General features: G+C 44.5%; 1 protein-coding gene across 9 annotated transcripts in view; it reads left to right on the top strand.

The window, feature by feature from the left end:
* The window catches only part of FGGY (FGGY carbohydrate kinase domain containing), a 418,161-nt gene that overhangs the window by 45,858 nt on the left and 355,578 nt on the right, over positions 1-16,725 (top strand). For all 9 annotated transcript variants that reach the window (XR_003609898.2, XR_003609900.2, XM_028106807.2 and 6 more), the window contains one exon: positions 16,577-16,665. Coding sequence is in view for 7 of the 9 variants with exons in the window: in XM_028106807.2 (XP_027962608.1) it covers positions 16,577-16,665 (89 nt within the window). In the remaining 2 variants the exon portion in view is untranslated. The remainder of the gene's footprint in view (positions 1-16,576; positions 16,666-16,725) is intronic.

Genomic DNA, 16,725 nt, shown 5'->3' with positions numbered 1-16,725 from the left:
CCAAATGTAAGTTCATTTCTCTTCCCCATTGTGGAAAGGGAAGTTTGGAGTATTACCCCTCCTTTCCACCCTCTAGCCACCCCTCAGCTGCAGTCCTGTTACCTTGAGTCACAGCTTGTTTTGTGTGTGCAGTGAAGGCCCCAGATGGAGGCAGGAGCTCCTCCTGGCCTCTCTACTGTGTCTCTGTGTCTTGAGCATAACCCTTGGAGCTGCTTCCTTTACCCTGCGAGAGAATCCAGGGCGTATGTACTGAATCCAACAGCCTCTCTTTGGAATATTTATACCAGGGGCCCTGTTACGTTCGGACCAGATTTCTACCAGCCTTTGAGCAGTGTGGACCGTGTTGTCAGCTGTTGTGAGGGCATCTTTTGTGGATTTTCTCTCCAGGGTTGTCTGCCCATAAACTGGGCTTATAACTAAGTATTCGGAGTGTTGAGGCTGGTGCCTTCATCTACCTGGACAATGAATCCTTTCCTTATCATCTTTGCATTTGCATATTTGATTTATGCCAAGTATGTACTGTATTCTTTTCATTTTATAGTCCAACAAAGTAATTTTAAAAAGTAGACCTCCCCCATATAAAAGGACTTGGTCAGATAACTAGTAACATCTAATAAATGTTGGCTATTATTATACTATGTTTTGTATTTTGCTTTATGGCTTATGGCAGACTTTGATGTATATTTTCTTTATTTGACCTATGACATGGTCTTGTGGGATAAATATTACTATTTGCCACATTTTACAGGTGAATACACAAGACTCAAAGAAATGAAATGCTTGTGCACAGGGATTAGGATTGGGTCCCCTTCAGTGAAGGTTCTCGTGGTTCTAAATCATGTCTTGTTCCTTCTCCTTTGGGTTGATGGATTTTTAGGTCTATAAGAGCAGGGACCAAATCTCTCTATCCATACCTGGTAGTTGTCTCCCCAGAGCCAAACACAGTGCTTGCATTAAAATTGTACTCAATAAATGCCTGCTAAATGAGCTCACGTTGCCTGGTCCGAGCCACACATTTGGCTGTAGCAGGAAGGCCCATGTGCCCAGCATTTCTGCTGCCTGTCTTCCTGACCACTGTGTAGGGATGTCAGCTACATCCAGCCATTTTTAATGTAACCAGAGGCAAGAACAAGATTGCTAAGTTCAGCTGCCTTTATGCCTAGGTGGGATGATTCAATGTAAAACAAAAATTGGACAACATTCTTTTCTTATTGTGGCTACAATGCCACTCTATGAGCTTTAGAAAAGATATGAAGAAAGACCGTGCATTTAATGTGTGTCGTGATAGAGGAACTCGTTGGCACAATCCGCCTTGTGGAAGTGAACTGTAACCTTGGAAATCTGGAGACTCAGGGTAGGTAGATGTTGATTGAGGCAAGAGAGGAGGCAGGCCAGAAGTCAGGAAAGATGCTAGATGGGATTCTTCTGGAAAGATAAGTCAATCTCATTTTCTCTGTATATACAGCTTGGTTTTACTCTTTTTTTTCTTTTTTTTTTTGGTTCAAAATGAGAATAGCTGTTCTGTCTTATAGGGACATACTCATTTAATCAGTGAAACAAACTTTTGGCTGGCAACTACTATGTAGAAGATGCTGTGCTTGGGGTTGGGGAGATAAAATGGAAGCTAAAAATCACAAGTTGCTCCCAGGTCTAAGACCAAGTGCAAGAGGCTGTGAAAGCCATTTTCCCCCGACATTTTATGATCATAATCTTTAAACATACAGAAGAGTTGGGAGAATTTTAATCATAAATACTCGGAACCATCACCTGGATTCTGCCATTAACATTTTACTTGCTTTATCAGGTATATGTCCATCTATTTGCCCTTCTATCCATCATCAGTCCTCCTTAAGTTTTTTCAAGTTGAGACATTGTTACATGTACAAAAGCAGTTTGAAATGTGTTCACCTTATTGAGATACTTACTAAATTCTATTTAAGGTATTTACCCTGTTTGATTGCTGTCAACAAACATCATCAACACTAGCACTAGAATTTATTAGATATCTACCATGTGCTTTTAAGTTTGCTATCTGACTTAATGCTTATGAAAGTCCTGTGAGGTGGACGTGATCACTTACTTTGCAGATAAAGAAGGTGAGGATAGAGGAAGTGAAGTAGATAACCACTTACTGACTGATGGTTCTGGCAGGACTGGAATGGAAACCTGGGTTTTCTAACTCCAGGAAATGGGTTTAAAAAGAAGTTTTAGAGGTTAGCTGGTCAAACTCCAGCCTTTATCAGGGACGGTCCCCCATCTTCTCTACAGATGAAACACCTGGGTAGAGAGCTAGTTCTCATAGTTCAGGTTGCAAATCTCAGATAACAAATTTGTCTGACTGAAATTTTGAAGTTAAATATGAACTCTAGAATAAAAAATAATCAAAGTCATCCTAAGTTAGACTCCCAATTAAAGGATCATGCCTGAGACCTTCCACTACACAAGTTCCAACCCGTTCCTCTTTGTCCGTGCTCTAGCACATTAGTTACCTCTTAAAGAGCTGGCCTTTTCCTCCCCTTTGCATTCACCTTAAAGTGTTTGTAGTTCAAAAAAAAATGAGTGAATGATTTAACTAGTTCCTTACCTCTTCTGAACCCAGGGGTCCTGGAGGCACCTCTGCAGCTGACCTCACTCAAGGGTTATCTCTGTGCATCATGCTGTGGCCACTCTGCTGGCTGAATGATAAAGTCATTCAGGGATCTCCTTAACACCCCACGTCTCCTGAATCCTTCCTATATGGAGAGGCTACGGATTAGGTAAAACTTGGTAATAAAAAGTCTGATCTCAACTCTACAGCCCCATCAGTACCCGTCCCCACACCCTCTTAAAAAGCTGCTTTAGTTTGGCTTCCAAGCTTTGTAATCTCGACAGTCAGTGTCTTCTGGCTCAAAATATGCAAGACTAGGGAGTGCTCAGAGGGAATGAGCAACCTGCCCGAGGAAGTGGCTCTGCCCTTCCTGGCCTCTGTCTCTCATTAGGGCTTTGCCAGAGGGTCGGAACTGTGGCACAGAGACATTTTCTCCCAGTCATGCTACGTGTATAGCTATTGGAGCTTGCCCAAGTAAAGCAAAGCAAGCAATTAGGAAATAAGATCTTTTTGCCAATTAATTATTCATAATATTTTTACTAATAAGGATTTGATCTTCCCCAATATAATAATTATTATTACTTCACCATCGATGCGTGAAAATTATGGGTCATGGACTCGCACCAGTCCATGGTCTGGTATTTGGGAGCAGCTGGTCTCCGTGAGCACTGAAATTCTCCTGCAAAGCTGGCATTCTGTAGATCTAAGATAGATGAGAAGAGAATCAGGACCTGAGTGAACCCTACTGCAGTTGTCTTGGCATGAGTCCATGTGGTCTGGCTTTGGCTGAGGGTCAGAGACAAGCCCATGGACCTGAGAAAGAGGGTGAATCACTGTGCAAGTATTTATCGAGCACCTCCCTTGTCCTGGGAAGCGGCAACCGGACAGTAGTGTATTGGCCTTGGAATTCATGTGGCTGGGGTTTCACCCAGGCTTTTCACTTACTATCTGCATGATCTTGGGCAGTTCTCTTCACTATGGGCCTTAGGTTCCTGTCTATAAAATGGTGTTAACGGCAGTATTGTTTCTCTGTGTCTTAGAGGGGAGGGTATTTGGGAAGTTGTAGAGTGCTGGTATAATGATGTATTTCCAAATGATGAATATGATGGAAGTGGTTGGTTTGGGGAAAGAAAATTAGGCCTATTTTTCATATTCTTCCCTCTAGATGCAGCTGAGAAGGCCAAGAGTGAAGGGGAAAATTCACATTATTGTGAGGACAGGCAATTAACAAAGTGTGCTTAATCTTTAGGGACAACTTGGGTGCAGGTATTACTGTCCTGTTTGAACAGGTGGCAACAGGCTGAGAATATTCACCTCATGCAGCTCATGAGTGGTCAAGCTGGGCTCTAACTCGAAGTTACTCAAGCATGTGCTCATAACAGCTCACAGACCAAGGATCGGGGAGAGTGGAAGAGCCTGGGAGAGAGTCAGTTCATCCTGAGATGCTCCAGAGCAGTCTCACTTACCCTATTACTGGTAACTTATGGGGTCTTCAGCAACAAACATGCTCAGGATGATGGCTCTGAGAATGAGTACATCTTTTAGAAGTGGTCTAAGAACAGTGTGTGCTCATCAGTTCCCACCAGAATCAATCAGGGACATTCATTCATTCAGCAAATATTTATTGAAAATGTACTTTATTCCAGGAACTCAGTAAAGTGCTGGGAATATAGCATAAGAGGCCCTATCCTCCAGCTGCTTCTGTTCTAGAAAAGGGACAGAAATGAAGAAATGAAGTCCCAGTGCCCTATAGGTGGGATGGCATCAGGTCTCTGTGGAGGTACACCCCAGTTAGGGGAGAGGAGTCAGGCGGAGGTGGTCTGTAGGCAGGGGCTGAGGTGGAGGGGAGCTAGTTAAGCCCTCTGGTGAGGTGGCTTGCAAAAGGCAGGCCGGGTAGGTGGAGTGGCACTGGGCAAGGTCTGCCCATCTGAGATGAGACCTCCGTGGGGCTGCAAGTACCCTTTGTTGGGAAGGCAATGAGTGAGTCAGTCAGAAAGCACCTTTTGAGCCCCATCTGTGTGTTTACTGCTATTCCTGATGGGAGTGTCCCATTTGCACATGGATAGAGCCACTGTACTCCAGCTACAGGCAGAGAAAGGCTGGGAACTCTTTGCCCCTCCCCCCTTTTCTGACACTCCCATCTCAAGGGCCTGAAGCTGAAACCCAGGGCTCACATGGCTGCTGTGTCCTCTCTGAGCAGAGGGGCAGTGTCCTCATTTCAGTTCCATCAGGACCAGGCTGGACAGCACCCCAGAGAATGAAGTGGTGAATGAACCCCTCTTGTCCAGCAGGGTGGGACCGAAGGCCAGGCAGGGGCTCTTGCCACCTCTCCCTTGGTGGGCGTGTGACTCAGAGGCGGTGACATCAGCCATGACTTCATTTGCCCAGAGGAGAGACGGTGTGCATACCGACAACGGGCTCTGGTTCCTGCCCTTCGTTCCCCATGGTGTGTCTCGTCAGGGACACTGCCACGGTCCTGCTGTTGTTTTCCACACATCTTCATTTTTGTTTTTTTTCTGTCTTATTTTATTCATTTCTCATGCTTAACCTGTTCATTTACTTTGCCCCATCTCTCCTTTCATTTTGTCCATCTTTTGCTTTGTCTTTATTTTCTTCCTTCCCTTTCTTGCACTTTCTCCTCCTCCTGTGTCAGAAATGCATATGGAAAGAGGTCCTCCTGCTTCCTGTGTCTTCTCTCCTCCCGGCTGCCCACATGGCGTTCTGTCCAAACCTTTCTCATACCGTACTCACAAACCACTCCCTGCCAGGACTGGCATGGCTCCCGTTCTCTTCTGACCTCAGTGTCTAAGACAAATTCAGATTTCCTCTTACTATACTTCAGCATACATCTCTCAGGCTAAACTTCTCAGGATTTCTTTTCCATGTCCAGGGATACAGTTGATGCTTCTTCCTGAACTTTTCTCAGGCAGTTGGCGCCAGCTAAGTCACCCACCACCCCATCTCTCCTGGTCTTTGCCTTCTCTCCACACTGAGTTCAGACACTACCTCCCACATAACACTTTTCCTTGGCTGCTTGCCCACAACCATCTCTTTCTTTCATGACCATGCAGTATCCTTAGTTTATAACAGGTATTATTAAACTTGGGTTATTCTTTTTTTTTTTTAAGATTTTATTTATTTGAGAGAGAGAATGAGAGAGGGGAGGGGTAGAGAGAGAGAGAGGGAGAAGCAGGCTCCCTGCTGAGCAGGAAGCCTGACTCAGGGCTAGATCCCAGAAGATCCCAGGACCTGGAGATCATGACCTGAGTCGAAGGCAGACGCTTAACTGACTGAGCCACCCAGGTGCCCCTAAACTTGGATTATTCCGTACTATTTGTACATGACTGCCAAGTGTTTCATATGCAGACTCTGTTCCACTTACCCAGTAAACAACATGAGAATTGGGGCCAGTATACACCTGCCTTTCATGCATGGTCTTAGCACAGACTTGACCACAAACCGGGGCTGATAGACAAATTGTAGCATGGTCAATAACTATTTCATTTGAGAAATAATTGTTTCATGCTAACTGTAGAGATACAGATGAGAAAATTATGGTCTTTCCCTTAAAGGAGGTGACAGTCTAGTTGGAGAGACAGGCCCCCATATAATTTGAGAAGAGTAAGGATTGAGGAGGAAACTGACAGTTTCCTGTTTATTGGGAATGTGCCAAGATGGGCACATTAACATCTATCAGCTCATCGAGTTGAATCCTACTAACAGTACCGTGAACTAAACATTGCTATAGATGAACGTGAGACCTGTGGATAGTAGGCGACTCACTGTCCAGAAGGAACACAGATAACAAGGAGAAGAACCAAGGTTTGAAGCAGAACGTGTCTGTATCTAAGGCTCCTGCTGCTTCCTGAAGATGGAAACAGGTCACGCCACTGACATTCTAGTAATAAGAACAGTCATTTGAGAAGTGCTTACTCTGTGCCACATGCTCCAAACACTTCACATACAATTGCTCATTTGTTCCCTCAACAACTCGATGGTGTAGGTAGTAGTATTGTTCTCTGTAGTTATTACAGGACCAGGAAATTGAAGTGGAGAGTAGTTAAGTAGCTTTCCCAAAGTCCCACGGCTATGAAGTGTTAGAGCCCGGATATGCACCCTTGCAGTCTGGCCCTGGAGAAGAGTCAGCAGAATGTTCTGAGGCGCCCCCACTGAGAGCAGCATACTGCATTTTCAGAACTGCCACTGCATCAGTCCATTTGGAGAATCAGGGACGGGGGGTTGCTGATAGGTGAAGGTGTTGAGAGGTGAGGCTCAAGAGGAAGCTGGAGCCAGGTCACAGAAATCATATAGTGTTCAGTGCCCTCTACAAAGACCTTCACAAAAGGCACAAGAAATGTTCTATGGAAGGGATGTTTTCTGTGATGTTGAACTATTCTGCATCCACTGAAGTTACGGTCTTTTTCTATTAGTCAAGTTGTGAAAGGATTTCTCCGGTGTGGACCTTGTCTGTGCCTTGCAGGAAATGACAGACGAACTCTGTAACAGTGGGATATACCTGCCCAAATAAGACCCAAAGAAACGCCAAATGGAACAGTAAAGCATACATACCTGCCCTTTACGGGTTGGGGATAAGTAAAGTTCGGATTGAAGGAAATTTGGGGAAGAAAGAGGAGGGGGCATCCATGTCAGCCACCCTGGCCCTGACGCCAGGTTGTCCTCAGGTGTCCCGGAACACTGGCCATTTGATGGAGTGCTGTTCCCGCCTCAGCCCCCTCTGCAATGGTGCTTGGCAGCCATTCAGCACTGGGTTACACTGACCCAGGAATCCAAGCCAGGAAGTGAATGAATCCATTTTCCAATTAAAATGAAACTTCTCCAAAGACCTACTCACCCCAAGAAGAGAAATTTATCTTCCTGGCAGTCTGGTTTGGCTAGAATGTCTCTGCTCCTAAGACAGATGGTGAAAAGCCATTAACTTGAATGAGGAAAGAAAGACTGGGACAGTTCTTATTCACAGTCTCATTCATTTATTCATTCATTCCTTATTCCCATTTCCACAGACTCCTCTTTAGCTTGTACATCTCTGCTCACTTATTTATTCCTCCATTCAGCTAACATTATTCATCATCTATATAGCAGATAAAATCCTAGGTCCTAGGTATAGAGAGATTTAAAAGAAGAAAAAGTCTCCCCTCCACCCTCCACCCCCTGCCCCCCACCTTAGAGTTTTCAGTCTAGTGAAGGAGACAGACCCATGAATGGGTGTGACGGGAGGTGCCATGATAGGGATATTCACAGAGTATTATGGCGGTATAGCATGGGACCACCTTACTCAGGGGAAATCAGGGAAGAGTGTGTGGAGTGGGTAATACCTAAGTTGAGTACAGAATGATGAGTACATGTTGGCCAGGTTGAAGAGGGGAGGGTATTCCAGGTAGGATACACTAGGAATCAAGATATAATGGTAAGAAAAAGCACAGTGTATGTGGGTGATTCTAGTATAGTATCTCAGAGTGATCAGAGATGAAGCTGGTGGGTAAGACATGGGTTGTATATGCCATGTTAGTGGATTTTATTTTTTAACTCCAAAGGTAGTAGAAAACTTTGAAGGGTACAAAGTATACTAGATTGAAAGCTCCCTGTAGGTGGGAGCTGTGTTTGTTGTTTGCTTGTTTCCCTAGCACTGAGCATAGTACCTGACATGCAGAAGATACCAAATAATGAATGAATGAGTGAATGATTTATATAATCAAATGTACATGTTACATAGGCGATTGTGTTCTAATCGGCTGTGTAGATGGTGGGAATCGAAGGGGGAGAGATTTGAAAGTTAGCCACTGTATCAGTTGGGTTGATAACAAACCACTTCAAAACTTAATGGAAAAACCAACCATTTATTTACTTCGTAATTATGCAGGTTGCTGATTTGGGATGAGTTAAGATAAATGATCTTTCTGGTCTCTACTTAGTCAAGAGTAGAGTAGGTTTCCTGGGTAGGGTTTTGGTCTTGGCTTTGCTCAGCTCTCTTGCATGTCTGGAGCCTTGGCTGGGGTGGTTCATTTCTGCTGCACGTGTTCTCTCGTCGTCCAGTAGGCCGGCCTAAACTGCCTCACCAAGCAGCACTCCACTCCAAGAAGACAAGAGCAAGGTATTTTGAAACCTCCATTCAGAAGTAACAAAGTGGCACCTCTGCTCCCTTCCACTGGTCAAAGTAAGGCCAGACCAAGTGAAGTGGTAGACAGACGGATTCACCTCTTGATGGGAAGAGCTACAGGGTTATATCGCAGAGGGCATTAATACAGGGAAAGGAAGAATTGTGGCCACTTGTAGAGTATGCCGTAGATATGATAGCTGTAACCTAGGCAATAGAATGTGATGGACTGAAAATAGGATAGTGATCTAAGATGTAGTGTGATGGTTAATTTTATGTGTCAGCTTGACTGGGCCTCAGAGTGCCCAGACATTTGTTCAGACATCATTTTGAGTGTATCCAAGAGGATGTTTCTGGATGAGATTGACATTTGACCTGGTAGATGGAGTAAAGCAGATTGCCCTCCCCAAGGTGGCCTCATCCAGTCAGTTGAAGATCTGAGTAGAACAAAAAGGCTGAGTAAGAGGGAACTTCGCCTACCTGACTTCCTTGAGCTGGGACATTGGTTTTTTCCTGTCTTTGGACTTGGACTGGTTCTTTTTGGGTCTTGAGCTGTTTTTGGCCTTAAGACTAGAAATTACACCATAAGTTCTCCTGGGTCTCAGGCCTTCGGACTCAGATTTGAACTTCTGGGTTTCCAGCTTGTCTACTGCAGATCTTGGGACTTCTCAGCCTCTATAATTGTGTGAGCCAATCCTTATAATAATTTTTTACATATACATATGTATAAGATTTCATATATATGAAGGAGATTATATATATACATATATATATATATAATCTCCTTTTGGTTCTATTTCTTTGGAGAATCCTGACTAATACTAATAGCGGGTGAAGTGTTGGGGACCTCTTCATGAATGAATTGGGATGGATGATTGGATGTACAAAATGAGAGAGAAGGGGAAGTAGAAGATGACCCTTTGGGTAACTGGAGCAACTGACATAGAAATCAAGGCAGAGGAAAACATTTGGGGAAAAACCACAGATTCTGCCTTGCACGTGTTGAGTTAGAGGTGCAGTGGAACATCTGGGAGGCATGTCTCAGAGGAGAGTGTGGAGTTTGAGATTTGGCGAGTCATCTGACTTGTTGGTTGGAGCAGTGGGAGTAATTGAGATTGTCTAGGCAGCATGTGAACAGTGAGAACATTTGGGTGAGGGAGGAACTCTGGGGGGCATCCACAATTAAAGGGCAACTAAGGAAAAGGTGCTCAAGAAGTAGATGGAAAAGCGCCTGGGTGGCTCAGTTGGTTAGGCGACTGCTGTCGGCTCAGGTCATGATCCTGGAGTCCCGGGATTGAGTCGTGCATTGGGCTCCCTGCTTGGCAGGGAGTCTGCTTCTCCCTCTGACCCTCCCCCCTCTCATGTGCTCTCTCTCTCTCATTCTTTCTCTCAAATAAATGAATAAAATCTTAAAAAAAAAATACTGATTTGTTTCTGAAAATGTTAAAAAAAAAAAAAAAAGTAGATGGAAAAGCAATGAGAAGTGATCCAGGAGAATGAAGTATTAGGGAAAACCTCCTCATCTCTTCACTGGTCCAGATCTGCTTTCTTTCACTTCTGTTCAAAACCTTCTTTCCCATGCCAAGGCCTTCTCTTCATATTAGGACCCCATCCATCCCTCCTTCCCATCAACAGTACCACCCACGAGGAATTGTGTTGTCTAGATCACCATCTCCTTTCCTCCTGGTGCTTCTGCATTTTTTTTATGTTTCTGGGAGGTGGGCACCTGAACTAGTCCTGGGCTCATCATTAGTGATCTACATTTTAGTCTGCTTTGCACTTATCTGTGCATAACCTTAGGACAGGGTGCTCCCTTTCTGGGTTTTAGTTTCTCAACCTGCAAGGTGAGGTTGATTGCTTCCTGCCTTCCCTGCCCTACAGAATTACACAGAGCAGATGAGCTCATGCATGTCAAAGTGCTTTGAAATACATGGAGCTCTGTAGCAGTAATGAGGGTGAAACTTGTTGACTTATCAGGCACTCTACATCATTTCATTTATTTCTCACAACATCCTTTGAGATAGATGCTAGTAATATGGCACTTGAGGAAACTGGGGCTTAGAGAATTAATTTGCCTAAAGCTACACAGCTGGGAAGTGGTGAGGCTAGTAATCAGACTCAGGTCTGCCTGACTCCAACATTCTTAGAGCCCACATTCCACAGCCTTGTTTTCCTAATGCATGTGGTGGTATCACATTCCTGGCAAAGTCAGCTTTGCTCGATATAATCAGTTTTCATGAAAATGATAACTTTTTTTTTTTATGGTTAGGAAATCAACTATAGTGTGGGCTATAAGTTTGCCTTTCTGTACAACCGTAGGGCTCTAGGGGAGATGGTGGGGGAGGATGCTTACAAATCTAGTTCCTAAAAATTAATTTAAATTATACAATGGAATTATTTCATTTCACAAATAAGTTCTATGATGGTACAGTTAAACAAATCCCTCTCTAATGGGGGCTGTCCTGTCAATTCAGATTTTGTTTGTTGGGTTTCCTTCTCAGTGGCATAGATGGTTATTCGACTTGACCTCTAGGCTTCTGCTCACGTCTCTTCCCCACAAAGACTTTTCTGGCTACTCCAGCCCCAAAGCTCTTTCCCTCCTCTGAACCTTGTCTGTGATTACTCATTAGAGGCAAATATATGGCCTACACAAAATATTATGATAAAGTTATGAGGCTGACTCACCAAACCTTGGTATCAGGCTCATTACATTATTGTCATACATCATCATATTAATTACCTTTTCCTTTGTGCACATCTTTCTCCAGCCCTGCTGTAATTTTCTTTTGAAAGAGCCTGACTTTAAATTTCTTTATACCTCCCGAAACTTTTTGCATCTTTTTTTTTTCCCCCATGTGTGAGCTGGTTCTTGCCCTCTGGGAATTCTGTCATTTTGAGGCAGATTTTGGCACATGTTTATATAATTGGGATACAGCGGGGCCCTGGAGGGATTCAATGAAAGGATGGCATTTGAGTTGGATTTGAATCAAAAGGTAGAAGTTTGGTTATGGGAGAAGGTGGGGAAGGCAATCCAAGTAGAGGCACGAGCCTCCATACAGGCGTGGAAATGTGGAAGGAGCATAATGCATTTGGGCAAGTGAAGGAAATGAGGTGAGTGCTGGGTGCAGCGCACGAGGAGATGAGCCCGGAAGGATTCATCATTATAATGGCCAAGCTGGAGCCAGGGTGTTGAGTGTCCTGAGAGCTATGCCAAGGAGTTCAGTGATTCTAGGCCATAAGAAACTGTCGGATCATTTTAAACAAAGGAATGCAATGGTAAGTTTTCAGTTTTTAGATGCCTCTAGTAGTACAAACCTCTCAGCGTTATCTGCCTGTCTGACCAGAGATATGTCTGGTGTTTGGTCTCTTCTTTGTGGATGGGAGTTTGAAACACACAATTGTTTCATTCATTCTGGGAGGTTTCTGGCTGCAGATTATGACCCACTCTATGTTTTCAGCATCATTTTTCTTTTAAGAATGACATTGAGGATTACATTTCCTCCTGAAACATCTTTCTTCTCTGGCCTATCAGTCCGTGCCCTAATTTGGAGTCTATGGTACAGAGTGAGGATAAGGCTTTGCTTTTTCATTGAAAGTTATGCTGGAAAACAACATTGTGAGTACTTGGGCTGTTCAGGCAGGATCATTTAGTGGGTGGGGAATTAGGGAACTCTGTCCCCTCCCTTTTGTTCACTGCACACAGCAGATAGCCCAGACAGAACCTCTTTGCAGTTCATAATAAAATCCTTGGATGATCCTGTTTTAGCTGCTCATCCCTACCTTCTCATGCTGCTCCTAGACCCCAGTGTCTTCCGACACACCCTGCAGGACTTGCTTCATGTTCCCCATTAGTTCCTTCAGCATTGAGAAGCCGGGAGATACCTCACTTCCTCCCTGGACACACAGAGAGAGGGCAAGGGAGAAAGTTCCATCTCACTGCTCCGAGGCTGGCAGGGCGGCTGCTGCCTGGCTCTGAATCTTGGCTATATTGCTCTATCTCCACCCTCTGCTGAGACCCGCAGCTGTGTGCACTTTGAGTTGTAGCCTCCTCCCAAGAAATGCTGTGGTTTTATGAAGTAATAGATGATTAAAAAAAAAAAAGTAAGAAGTTGTTCTCTTTGGTTGCTTTCAAGCCTGGGGGATTGCTTAGCTCAAAGGATTCTTATTGGAATGCAGAAGCCTTTAGTGCCAAGTCATACACCCCAAATCACGGCGGATTCCTTTTTTTTTCTTGAAAAGACTAGTTTTTGTTAGTTGCTTGGTAACTGGAAGATAGGCTTAACTCATTCCGCACAGAGAAGTTCTAGTGTGAACTGGCTTCAGCTGTCATGTGATGAGATACAGCTAAAACTGGTGTGTGTTGAGGGCCTGCTCTGTGCTTTCTCCGCCCCGTACACCATCCGTGCATGGAAGGTGTTATTAGGTCCACAGAAGTTAAATGAGCTGCTCAGGATTGGAAGTGAAATCTCGGAAATTTTTTAAATTGTGGTCAGAAATGTGTTTGGAAGGGCTTTTGCTTGTTTTCTTCTGTAAAGGATGGCAATAGCTTCCATCATGATGTTCCTCAAAGGCCAAACCCCACATTTCTGACGGGTCTGGGAGCCTCAGGATGGTGACTGTGGCATAGTGGGAGAAAGGAGCACTCACTTTAGAGGTAGAAGGCCTCTGTGACTTTGGCCTAAGCCTTGTCTGAAATTGTTTGTATGTCTTTGAGACTGCTGTATATTCACCTACACACCCCTGAACCGCCCTGAGAGTCACATGTGATCAGGCGTGTGGGGGCTCTCTTATGAGCTGTGGAGGAATACAGGAGGACAGTCACAGGCCCGATGGTTCAAAAAATAGAATTAATTCAGTAAGATTGAGTCCCTCAGCTGGGACTGTGTACTGGCTGGGGAGTGGGAGGGAAGGAGAGATTTTCCCACAGAACTGGATTAAAAATCCATCCATGGGGCTACGTGCTCTTGGCCCATCTGGCATTCGATGACAAAGCACTTGTGAATCATGTAGCCCAACATAAGAACAGCATGGGATCCTTACAGATAGTCTGTCAGCATCTCAAAGTAAGAGATCAGGCTTTAGGAGATATTCCCTCTCATCCCTGTAAACTCTGCCCCCTTCTCTTTGCTGGCTAATCTCCAGACTGCTTTTGTAGAGAAAGCAGGGACCATATCGCTCTCTCTTCCTCCAAGATCATGTGTGTTCTTAAGGATACCGCATACTTCTATTTAGATGATTCTGGTTTCTCATCTTATAGACAGAGTTTGGACTGGGGTCTGCGGCTTTGGTAGATGAAGCTGGCCCGGTCTCAAGAAGAAATGATGTTCCCTGGCTGCCTCACGCCTCCTACCACAGTGTGTCTCTTTTTGGCAAGAAGCTTGAAGTTCTCTTGGAGACATTTGCTTGGGTCCCATTGTCCACAGTGGCTGTCTGCATGGCTCCAGGCTGAAAGCTCTCATTATGTGAAATCTTTAATGACCATATACAAGATCTAACAGAAGCAGTTGTTTTCGGAGTTTAGGAACATTGTTCAGCTTTGGCTTGAAGTGCTGGTTGTTGCTACTGTGGTTTGGCGGTTCATTTCTGGTGACTTGGCCTTGGGCTTCTGGAGCCCGTGGGAGGAGGCTGCCTTTTCTCCTTCTCCCTAGGAACTGATTGCCGAAACCACAGAGCACAGGGAGAGATTTCGGGGGTTGCCCCGAAGACAGACTAGTAGGTTGACTCACACAGCTTCAAAGGCTACCATTTTCCTGATTGTGACCCTTTTTAGGGTCTGAAGATACAACTGGTTTATAGCTGTGTTAGGCACATTTAGTCAGCTGTGAGTTTTGCCTTGCTTGCCGTGAACATGTATGGGCGTTCAAAGAGAAGCTTAGCCCTTTCTAGATGTAAGCTCTCAACCCCAGTGCTTAGGAATTTAAAACAAATAAACAACAACAGTAATGGAAAATGGGCTTCACACTGTCATTTACTTCTGAATCCTTTTGGTATTACTGTTGTTTTAATGGGACCCTGGACCTGGGATTATACTCAGTTTCTCTGTCATGCACATAGATAGTTCATATAGTAGTGATAGGGAAGGAGGAAGTAGGAAGAACTCAGAGAATTTGAGGGCAAATGTAGATAAAGGCCAGTCATATGTCTATAAAGTAGATGTAATAACACTCAGAACTTTCCCTCATTCAAAGGAGATAACACAGGTGGAATCCATTTCTAAACTCTGAAGCATTCTTCACATGAAAGAGATTGGAAGGTGAAAGTGAGCAGTTTGTCTCGTTGTCCAACAAATATTTATTGAGTGTCTGCTGTGTTTCACCCTCTCGGATACTGGAATATATCTCTTGTGGAACTTCTTCACGGTGGCCCTAAGGTTCCCCAAGATACTCTGTGCTTATGATACATTCCTTTTATTGTAGCCTCTTGGGAAGGGAATAATTGAAACCAGGACTTGGAGAGTTGCCTGGATGGTAGGAGACCTTTCTTGCTACTGCTTCTGTCTGCTTTACTCTTTTCTTTGCAAAGTTCTGCTTCTCTAGGTACTTGGCAGAAAATGTCCACTTTATAGTTTCCAAGTTTATCTCCCCTCATTCGTAGGCAGAAGTTAAATGACCCCATTTGGATCCTGAGTCTAACTTCTTTGGAGAAGGAATCTGATTGGCTCAATTAGGTCACATGTCCATCCCAGGGCCAGTTAAGTGTGTAAGGCCACTGGAGTCAGGTAGCTTCTATCTCAGGGCTAACAGTCCAGTCCTTTGGAGGGAAGGAGAGGAGAGAGTTGTGGGGGTATATCATAGTGCATAAGATTGACAAGGTCCTTGACATTGTAGAGCTTACATTCTCACAGTAAAGAAAGAGAGTACACAAATAATTGTGGGGTAGTGTGGGTCGTATGAGACTCAGACCTACCCTGAGTAGGAGATCCTGGAAGGCTTCTTCAAGGAAGGGTGGATAGGGTTGACCAAAGGGGGCAGGTGAGTGGATCCTGGGAAGCAACAGGGTGGTGGGTGAGGAATCCATGTTCTAGACAGAGATGGCAGAGGAAAGAAAAAGCCCAGTGGCAAGAAAAAAAATCTGACCACTTTGGCAATGTGGAAGAGACTGGAAGAAACAAATATTTAGTTATTTTATAAGAATACCGTGGGGGGCGCCTGGGTGGCTCAGTCGTTAAGTGTCTGCCTTCGGCTCAGGTCATAGTCCCGGGGTTCTGGGATCGAGCCCCACATCGGGCTCCCTGCTCCACGGGAAGCCTGCTTCTCCCTCTCCCACTCCCCCTGCTTGTGTTCCCTCTCTCACTGTGTCTCTCTCTGTCACATAAATAAATAAAATCTTAAAAAAAAAAAAAAAGAATAGCTTGGGTATGTGCCATTCTCTTTGGCTCAGACTGGAAGTTCTTTGAAGGCAGGGACCAACTGTTCTCCTGCCTTTGGAACCCATTGATGTGGGGAGAATTCTACATGGAAGAACATATTCCATTTCATGGGGTAGTTTCTTAGTGCAGTTTTCTTCCCAGCTTATAACTGTTCAGCTTTGAAACCTTGCTTTGTGTCTTGAAGTGTATCCTGTGACCCCTCACTGGGAAGATGGATTGCACATCCTCACAGAGTGTGCATCTTCCCCTCCAGGCTGGCCAAGGGAATAAAAAAGAAATGATCATTTTTGGAAGGATCAATAATTGCCAATTTTTCTTTACTATATAGGTACTGCTTACATAGCATCCCCCCCCACCCGGCTCCCCGGCCCCCAGCCCCTGAACAGATGTTTTATGGGACACTGTTGGCTATGCTTTTGTTTGGAAAAATTTGAAACATTATTGAAAGAGGGGAGGGGTAGGGAAAAAAAAGCCCGTAATTGATTCTAATATATATTTAATTTGGCAGAACATGAGAGAGACTTGCTGGGATAAGGCGGGACATTTCTTTGATCTCCCAGACTTCTTATCGTGGAAGGCAACAGGTGTCTCAGCACGGTATGTTAATTACAAGTTGGATTTTATTTGCGCTCATCCATTCTCGGGTGTCTGGATATA

This window comes from Eumetopias jubatus, unplaced genomic scaffold (assembly GCF_037043125.1).
Source record: "Eumetopias jubatus isolate StellerSeaLion01/CBP00866 unplaced genomic scaffold, mEumJub1_p1.0 scaffold_4, whole genome shotgun sequence".
In the NCBI taxonomy this organism is placed as follows: Eukaryota; Metazoa; Chordata; class Mammalia; order Carnivora; family Otariidae; genus Eumetopias; species Eumetopias jubatus.
This window is presented reverse-complemented; position numbering and strand designations above follow the sequence as displayed.